A 9,231-nucleotide genomic window follows, 5' to 3' on the forward strand; every position below is an offset into this window, starting at 1 on the left:
CAAAGAAAAAGATGTTATGGTAGTGGTGATGATGATGATACTAAAACATGGTACATTATATTAAGCCATATACGTTAATAGGCACTAATTTCATACTGGTTAAAGTAGAAATAGATCACTAAGCTATGCTAATACATTAGCAAAACAGACGCTAACAGCACATAGCGAGAGAGCCGGTGACGTCATTCCGCCAGTAACCGGAAGAGAACCGGAAAAACAGGAAGCGCGAAAGCGCATCTGAAATGGGCGGGACAGTTGGTGTGTACGATGGGTTTGAAATAATATTTCTCCAGTTCTTTTAGGGTCTGGACTGTGTTTTCAGTTGTGTTAGTATCATTGTTTAGCTCTAGAATATTTCCCACAGGCTAACGAAGCAGCGCTTTGACTGCGGTCACGTGATGCTTGTTATTTTCCTCAGCGCTGGGGAAGATGATTAATCAGGCATCTCTCATCGTTTTATAGAGACTGAGGCGGATCTTCATTTGTATTTCAGGCACTAAATGATAATGATGTGTAGTTTATTGACGCCTCGCATTAGACGAACAGCGTGTGTGTGAGATGCAGCTGCGCGGTCGGTGTAAAGTCCATCGTGTCGCGGGCGACGCGTCGTTTATTATCGCGATCGTTTGTCGTCGTTCGTCGTTTCTGGTCGTTTGAGGAGCGCGAAGCAAACACACGGCGGAGCGATGCGTCTCTCGGCCGGTGGAGGATGAAGACCCCGCTGCTGCTGCTGTGCTCGGTGTCGGGACTCTGCTACTGGTGCGTCACTGATTCACTGGCGAATATAATCTGATTATGTTTATGAATGTGTATGATCATCAGTAGAGTTAGACAGACAGGCCGCAGATTTGTTTCTTTACTCTTGAGTTCATTTAACCATCGCAGCTCATGAAGCGTTGTGTTTATATTCTGTGTTTATGTAATACACAACTAATAGAGTGAGCTCTTTCGGACACGTGATCAAAAGAACTTCAAATAATGCCATGCTACACTTTAAATAACATAGTAGATGAATATGGTAGCCATTCAGTGCGTGGTTTCTATCACAACACCTGCTTGTGTATGTGTATGTGTGTGTGTGTGTGTGTGAGAGTGATATTCTGTGTGCGTGTGTGAGTGATATTCTGTGTGAGTGATATTCTGTGTGTGTGTGAGTGATATTCTGTGTGTGTGTGTGTGTGTGTGTGTGTGTGAGAGTGATATTCTGTGTGCGTGTGTGAGTGATATTCTGTGTGAGTGATATTCTGTGTGTGTGTGAGTGATATTCTGTGTGTGTGTGAGAGTGATATTCTGTGTGCGTGTGTGAGTGATATTCTGTGTGAGTGATATTCTGTGTGTGTGTGAGTGATATTCTGTGTGTGTGTGAGAGTGATATTCTGTGTGCGTGTGTGAGTGATATTCTGTGTGAGTGATATTCTGTGTGTGTGTGAGTGATATTCTGTGTGTGTGTGAGAGTGATATTCTGTGTGCGTGTGTGAGTGATATTCTGTGTGAGTGATATTCTGTGTGTGTGTGAGTGATATTCTGTGTGTGTGTGAGAGTGATATTCTGTGTGCGTGTGTGAGTGATATTCTGTGTGAGTGATATTCTGTGTGTGTGTGAGTGATATTCTGTGTGTGTGTGAGAGTGATATTCTGTGTGCGTGTGTGAGTGATATTCTGTGTGAGTGATATTCTGTGTGTGTGTGAGTGATATTCTGTGTGTGTGTGAGAGTGATATTCTGTGTGCGTGTGTGAGTGATATTCTGTGTGAGTGATATTCTGTGTGTGTGTGAGTGATATTCTGTGTGTGTGTGAGAGTGATATTCTGTGTGCGTGTGTGAGTGATATTCTGTGTGAGTGATATTCTGTGTGTGTGTGAGTGATATTCTGTGTGTGTGTGAGAGTGATATTCTGTGTGCGTGTGTGAGTGATATTCTGTGTGAGTGATATTCTGTGTGTGTGTGAGTGATATTCTGTGTGTGTGTGAGAGTGATATTCTGTGTGCGTGTGTGAGTGATATTCTGTGTGAGTGATATTCTGTGTGTGTGTGAGTGATATTCTGTGTGTGTGTGAGAGTGATATTCTGTGTGCGTGTGTGAGTGATATTCTGTGTGAGTGATATTCTGTGTGTGTGTGAGTGATATTCTGTGTGTGTGTGAGAGTGATATTCTGTGTGCGTGTGTGAGTGATATTCTGTGTGAGTGATATTCTGTGTGTGTGTGAGTGATATTCTGTGTGTGTGTGAGAGTGATATTCTGTGTGCGTGTGTGAGTGATATTCTGTGTGAGTGATATTCTGTGTGTGTGTGAGTGATATTCTGTGTGTGTGTGAGAGTGATATTCTGTGTGCGTGTGTGAGTGATATTCTGTGTGAGTGATATTCTGTGTGTGTGTGAGTGATATTCTGTGTGTGTGTGAGAGTGATATTCTGTGTGCGTGTGTGAGTGATATTCTGTGTGAGTGATATTCTGTGTGTGTGTGAGTGATATTCTGTGTGTGTGTGAGAGTGATATTCTGTGTGCGTGTGTGAGTGATATTCTGTGTGAGTGATATTCTGTGTGTGTGTGAGTGATATTCTGTGTGTGTGTGAGAGTGATATTCTGTGTGCGTGTGTGAGTGATATTCTGTGTGAGTGATATTCTGTGTGTGTGTGAGTGATATTCTGTGTGTGTGTGAGAGTGATATTCTGTGTGCGTGTGTGAGTGATATTCTGTGTGAGTGATATTCTGTGTGTGTGTGAGTGATATTCTGTGTGTGTGTGAGAGTGATATTCTGTGTGCGTGTGTGAGTGATATTCTGTGTGAGTGATATTCTGTGTGTGTGTGAGTGATATTCTGTGTGTGTGTGAGAGTGATATTCTGTGTGCGTGTGTGAGTGATATTCTGTGTGAGTGATATTCTGTGTGTGTGTGAGTGATATTCTGTGTGTGTGTGAGAGTGATATTCTGTGTGCGTGTGTGAGTGATATTCTGTGTGAGTGATATTCTGTGTGTGTGTGAGTGATATTCTGTGTGTGTGTGAGAGTGATATTCTGTGTGCGTGTGTGAGTGATATTCTGTGTGAGTGATATTCTGTGTGTGTGTGAGTGATATTCTGTGTGTGTGTGAGAGTGATATTCTGTGTGCGTGTGTGAGTGATATTCTGTGTGAGTGATATTCTGTGTGTGTGTGAGTGATATTCTGTGTGTGTGTGAGAGTGATATTCTGTGTGCGTGTGTGAGTGATATTCTGTGTGAGTGATATTCTGTGTGTGTGTGAGTGATATTCTGTGTGTGTGTGAGAGTGATATTCTGTGTGCGTGTGTGAGTGATATTCTGTGTGAGTGATATTCTGTGTGTGTGTGAGTGATATTCTGTGTGTGTGTGAGAGTGATATTCTGTGTGCGTGTGTGAGTGATATTCTGTGTGAGTGATATTCTGTGTGTGTGTGAGTGATATTCTGTGTGTGTGTGAGAGTGATATTCTGTGTGCGTGTGTGAGTGATATTCTGTGTGAGTGATATTCTGTGTGTGTGTGAGTGATATTCTGTGTGTGTGTGAGAGTGATATTCTGTGTGCGTGTGTGAGTGATATTCTGTGTGAGTGATATTCTGTGTGTGTGTGAGTGATATTCTGTGTGTGTGTGAGAGTGATATTCTGTGTGCGTGTGTGAGTGATATTCTGTGTGAGTGATATTCTGTGTGTGTGTGAGTGATATTCTGTGTGTGTGTGAGAGTGATATTCTGTGTGCGTGTGTGAGTGATATTCTGTGTGAGTGATATTCTGTGTGTGTGTGAGTGATATTCTGTGTGTGTGTGAGAGTGATATTCTGTGTGCGTGTGTGAGTGATATTCTGTGTGAGTGATATTCTGTGTGTGTGTGAGTGATATTCTGTGTGTGTGTGAGAGTGATATTCTGTGTGCGTGTGTGAGTGATATTCTGTGTGAGTGATATTCTGTGTGTGTGTGAGTGATATTCTGTGTGTGTGTGAGAGTGATATTCTGTGTGCGTGTGTGAGTGATATTCTGTGTGAGTGATATTCTGTGTGTGTGTGAGTGATATTCTGTGTGTGTGTGAGAGTGATATTCTGTGTGCGTGTGTGAGTGATATTCTGTGTGAGTGATATTCTGTGTGTGTGTGAGTGATATTCTGTGTGTGTGTGAGAGTGATATTCTGTGTGCGTGTGTGAGTGATATTCTGTGTGAGTGATATTCTGTGTGTGTGTGAGTGATATTCTGTGTGTGTGTGAGAGTGATATTCTGTGTGCGTGTGTGAGTGATATTCTGTGTGAGTGATATTCTGTGTGTGTGTGAGTGATATTCTGTGTGTGTGTGAGAGTGATATTCTGTGTGCGTGTGTGAGTGATATTCTGTGTGAGTGATATTCTGTGTGTGTGTGAGTGATATTCTGTGTGTGTGTGAGAGTGATATTCTGTGTGCGTGTGTGAGTGATATTCTGTGTGAGTGATATTCTGTGTGTGTGTGAGTGATATTCTGTGTGTGTGTGAGAGTGATATTCTGTGTGCGTGTGTGAGTGATATTCTGTGTGAGTGATATTCTGTGTGTGTGTGAGTGATATTCTGTGTGTGTGTGAGAGTGATATTCTGTGTGCGTGTGTGAGTGATATTCTGTGTGAGTGATATTCTGTGTGTGTGTGAGTGATATTCTGTGTGTGTGTGAGAGTGATATTCTGTGTGCGTGTGTGAGTGATATTCTGTGTGAGTGATATTCTGTGTGTGTGTGAGTGATATTCTGTGTGTGTGTGAGAGTGATATTCTGTGTGCGTGTGTGAGTGATATTCTGTGTGAGTGATATTCTGTGTGTGTGTGAGTGATATTCTGTGTGTGTGTGAGAGTGATATTCTGTGTGCGTGTGTGAGTGATATTCTGTGTGAGTGATATTCTGTGTGTGTGTGAGTGATATTCTGTGTGTGTGTGAGAGTGATATTCTGTGTGCGTGTGTGAGTGATATTCTGTGTGAGTGATATTCTGTGTGTGTGTGAGTGATATTCTGTGTGTGTGTGAGAGTGATATTCTGTGTGCGTGTGTGAGTGATATTCTGTGTGAGTGATATTCTGTGTGTGTGTGAGTGATATTCTGTGTGTGTGTGAGAGTGATATTCTGTGTGCGTGTGTGAGTGATATTCTGTGTGAGTGATATTCTGTGTGTGTGTGAGTGATATTCTGTGTGTGTGTGAGAGTGATATTCTGTGTGCGTGTGTGAGTGATATTCTGTGTGAGTGATATTCTGTGTGTGTGTGAGTGATATTCTGTGTGTGTGTGAGAGTGATATTCTGTGTGCGTGTGTGAGTGATATTCTGTGTGAGTGATATTCTGTGTGTGTGTGAGTGATATTCTGTGTGTGTGTGAGAGTGATATTCTGTGTGCGTGTGTGAGTGATATTCTGTGTGAGTGATATTCTGTGTGTGTGTGAGTGATATTCTGTGTGTGTGTGTGTGTGTGAGTGATATTCTGTGTGTGTGTGATTGTGACACGTGTATCTGTATATGATGAACTTTGGATTCACAGAGACGAGTAACAGGAAGCACTGTGTATGAATAACATTCACTGCTGAATCGGGAAGCTCCGTTAAATTAATATCTGCTCTGTGAATGTGTTTTGTGTCTCAATATCAAGTAATTTTAACATTAAAGTCATCAGCATATTTAATCTGAAATGCCTATTAATGGCAGCTTTTGTATTTTTATTGTTATATTTTGGTTCACCTCAAAGAAAAACAATAATTTCAATTTACTGTACTTTACAAAAGGAAAATGAAGTCTGTTTTAGGCCCTGAACTATAATGACTAAGACTGTTGAAATAACGCCATAATGCAAATAAATCATCTTCATCTGCTCATCTAGTGTTTTTGTCATGAGACTGACGCATTGATTCTCTGCAGGTTTCCTGTTCAACAAGGCCATTGTTCAGAGCAGACACACACACTGACCACACGAGCGGTCAGTCACCAGGTCAGACATGCGTGTGCTGCTACAGGCTGTTATAATGTCACACACATATATATATACAGTATATATATGATGGATTCTCCTCATGTATGTTTATGTAGATGTTTTCCTCCGCAGTGACTTACAGCTGTCGTCTGTGTGTGGTTTTGTTAACAGCCGGTGATTGATGGGAGCGATGAGCATTACATCTTCATCAGTGATGTGGAGTCTTCCTCCGTTTCCTCGCGGATCACACACATCACTCCAGTATCTGCCGCTCCTCATGTGTGCGGTTCGTCTGAGTGCGTCTCCTGCCGGTCAGTCCCGCTCATCAGGAGTTCATTCAGACTCCTCAATCCTGAATGTGAACCGACGTAGCAAACATGACGTAGAATGGAATTTGTAGTTCAATGTAAGGGAGTGGAATTAAAATGAATTAGGATTCAAAGAAATTCAAAAAGTTAAATTTAAAAGGTCTTAAGATTGAAGATTTATAGGCCTTACAGATAGATAGATCGAGAGAGAGAGAGTGTGTGTGTGTGTGTGTGTGTGTGTGAGAGCGTGTGTGTGTGTGTGAGAGCGTGTGTGTGTGTGTGAGAGCGTGTGTGTGTGTGTGAGAGCGTGTGTGTGTGTGTGAGAGCGTGTGTGTGTGTGTGAGAGCGTGTGTGTGTGTGTGAGTGTACCTGTTTTTCTATTCTGGTGGGGACTTAAACCTGAATACAGACAGACTCATGGGGACTCATGTCACCTAAATTGAGGTCCCCACGGGTAAACAAGCTAATAAATCACACAGAATTAAGTTTTTTGAGTTTTTTGATGTGTGTGTGTGTGTGTGTGTGTGTGTGTGTGTGTGTGAGTGTACCTGTTTTTCTATTCTGGTGGGGACTTAAACCTGAATACAGACAGACTCACGGGGACTCATGTCACCTAAATTGAGGTCCCCACGGGTAAACAAGCTAATAAATCACACAGAATGAAGTTATTTGAAAATCTAAAAATGCATAAAGTTTCCTGTAAGGGGTAGATTTAGGGGTAGGGTTGGTGTAGGACAATAGAAAATACGGTCTGTACAGTATAAAAACCATTACGCCTATGGAGAGTCCCTACAAGGATAACAAACCAGACGAGTGTGTGTGTGTGTGTGTGTGTGTGTGTGTGTGTGTCCTAGTGCGTGTGTGTGTGTGTGTGTGTGTGTTCTGGTCTGCTGGTGAATGAGTGTATTCACTGCTCTAGCAGACGGGCTCCAGCAGATCAAGGCTGTGGTATTGACTGGTTATTGTACATAGAGACTCGTGCTTGTGATCAGAGATTTTTCTTTTAATTAATTCTGCAAAGTAAAGTCTGTTGCTGAGACAGTAGTGATTTTACAGGTGATGTTAGTAGGATCAGCAGGACAGAGAAACCTCTCCATTCATTTCTCCACAGTGACTGATGTGACGCGGGTCAGACTGGTTAAACTGGTTCTGCGGCTGTGATTGGGTTAATTAGATTCTTTGCAGACGTTTGTGTCAGTTTAATCCGTGAACTCTATGATGGACAGCAGACGAGTTTGACATGAATAGTGACACGTGAACATGCTACACGTGATGATACGTGCTCGTGTGTGTGAGTGATGGACTGACGTGGCGTGTGGTGTGTGTGTGTTCAGGGATTGCACAGCTTCAGACTCCTGCTCTGCTGAAAGCGGCACCACAGATGCGTGTACAGCTGCATGCGACGCTGCAGAAAACCTGCGCTACGACCCTCAGCTCAGCAGGTAAGGAATTTCAGTTAAACAGCTCTGAGAACGTCTGATCAATGCATGAGACGAGTGTAAAGAATCGGTTTTGTCTTTTCATCTGAAAGAATCAGAATTGACAAGTTGATTCCTTCTCAGTCTGAGGCTTTCATCATCTGTGTCTGTCTGTCATGAAAGTTTTCCAGCGGTTCAAGAGAGCGTCGGTGTCCATGAGTCGAGAAAACCCACTAAAGACCAAACCGGGAACAGGACCAACGCTTCCCACATCCTGAAAGATCAGGTGGTGTTTCCTGTGAGACTCACAGCTGCGCACATGACCGCAGTAGATGAGTAGATGTATTTGCATTATGGCATTATTTCAACCGCCTCTATTGTCAGTGAAAGACCTGCAAAAGTCATGAAAAATTAATCTTAAAAACTGATGGAAATGTATACCAAAAGACCGCATATTTCCTTCTAGTCTACACTGTGTCATTAGAAATGTAATCTGTATGAAATGACAGTACTGGACATGATCTGATTCTGTCGACTGACCTGTGCAGGGCTCCAGCGGCTCCGCAGACAGCGACCCGTCTGTGCCCTGCAGAGAGCAGGAGATCCCCACCTTCGAGGAGTGGACCAAGATCATGCTGGAGGTGGAGAACGAGAAGAGTGAGTTCTGTTGTGACAGGAGCTTTAGCACCGGTCCTGCTCTCGCTGACAGTGTTTGTCCATCAGATCAGATCACACACCTTTCTGACGGCCCTCTCGCTGCGGGGAAGAAGCTGCAGCAGACCATCACCAACTACGCCTCCGTGGAGTGTGGAGCCAAGATCCTGTCCTCCAACCCCGAGGCCAAGGTTCATCAGCATGTCTGATCCCGTCTGTGTTTGTCACTGAGTTACTGTGAGACAGGGACTGGATACCAAAGCAAAATTACACATTGTAGTGTTTTTCATTAGAATATTATTCATGTCTTATGTAAGTTTTTGTCTAAATCAGGTGTATAAGAGAATCGATTAAGCATCTGAAAGCATGATGAATCGTGCTGTATTTCTATTTTCCAGAGCACTTCAGCTATTCTGATGGAGAACATGGACATGTACATGCTGAATCCCTGCAATAACAAGATCTGGTGAGCTGATTAGACTGCTTTAACGTCAAGCAAAACTATTCTATGTGATGATTATTTTATGTGGCTGTGATTATTTTCTGAAGATGATCATGTTTGCAGTGTTAAATCCAGCATCGCTCCACTCACAAAAGCCTGTTTATTACCTCAACAGACAGATAAGAGCAGGATCTGTGTTATTCCTCATGCACCTGTATATGACTGTTAATGAAACGAAGCGTTAGGCCTGGGCGATAAAACGGTATTGATATTTATCGACGGTACACCTTCTTCGATAACGATATAAAAAATATTTGATATAGGCACATGCTCTGAGTGACACACACAGCACACACAAACACGAACATGAGTGCTGTGCTGCCTGTGATGAGGAGATTGTGAGTAAAGAATGAATATTAGTCGAATTTAAAATAAACATTTGCATTTGAATGCAAAAATAGAACAATCAAAGGTTAGGAGTGCGTCAGGGAGTGTCCTCAGT

General features: G+C 42.7%; 1 protein-coding gene across 1 annotated transcript in view; it reads left to right on the top strand.

Annotated features, from left to right (window-relative positions):
- Positions 1–215: 215 nt before the first annotated feature.
- LOC107662553 (SUN domain-containing ossification factor) overlaps positions 216–9,231 on the top strand; it is a 21,261-nt gene continuing 12,245 nt past the window's right edge. The window contains exons 1-8 of the mRNA XM_016452618.1: positions 216–759; positions 5,856–5,925; positions 6,079–6,218; positions 7,550–7,657; positions 7,817–7,919; positions 8,182–8,290; positions 8,357–8,478; positions 8,686–8,753. Coding sequence (XP_016308104.1) covers positions 710–759; positions 5,856–5,925; positions 6,079–6,218; positions 7,550–7,657; positions 7,817–7,919; positions 8,182–8,290; positions 8,357–8,478; positions 8,686–8,753 — 770 coding nt within the window. The 5' untranslated portion in view covers positions 216–709. The remainder of the gene's footprint in view (positions 760–5,855; positions 5,926–6,078; positions 6,219–7,549; positions 7,658–7,816; positions 7,920–8,181; positions 8,291–8,356; positions 8,479–8,685; positions 8,754–9,231) is intronic.

This window comes from Sinocyclocheilus anshuiensis, unplaced genomic scaffold, assembly GCF_001515605.1.
Source record: "Sinocyclocheilus anshuiensis isolate Anshui unplaced genomic scaffold, SAMN03320099.WGS_v1.1 scaffold1152, whole genome shotgun sequence".
Taxonomy (NCBI): domain Eukaryota; kingdom Metazoa; phylum Chordata; class Actinopteri; order Cypriniformes; family Cyprinidae; genus Sinocyclocheilus; species Sinocyclocheilus anshuiensis.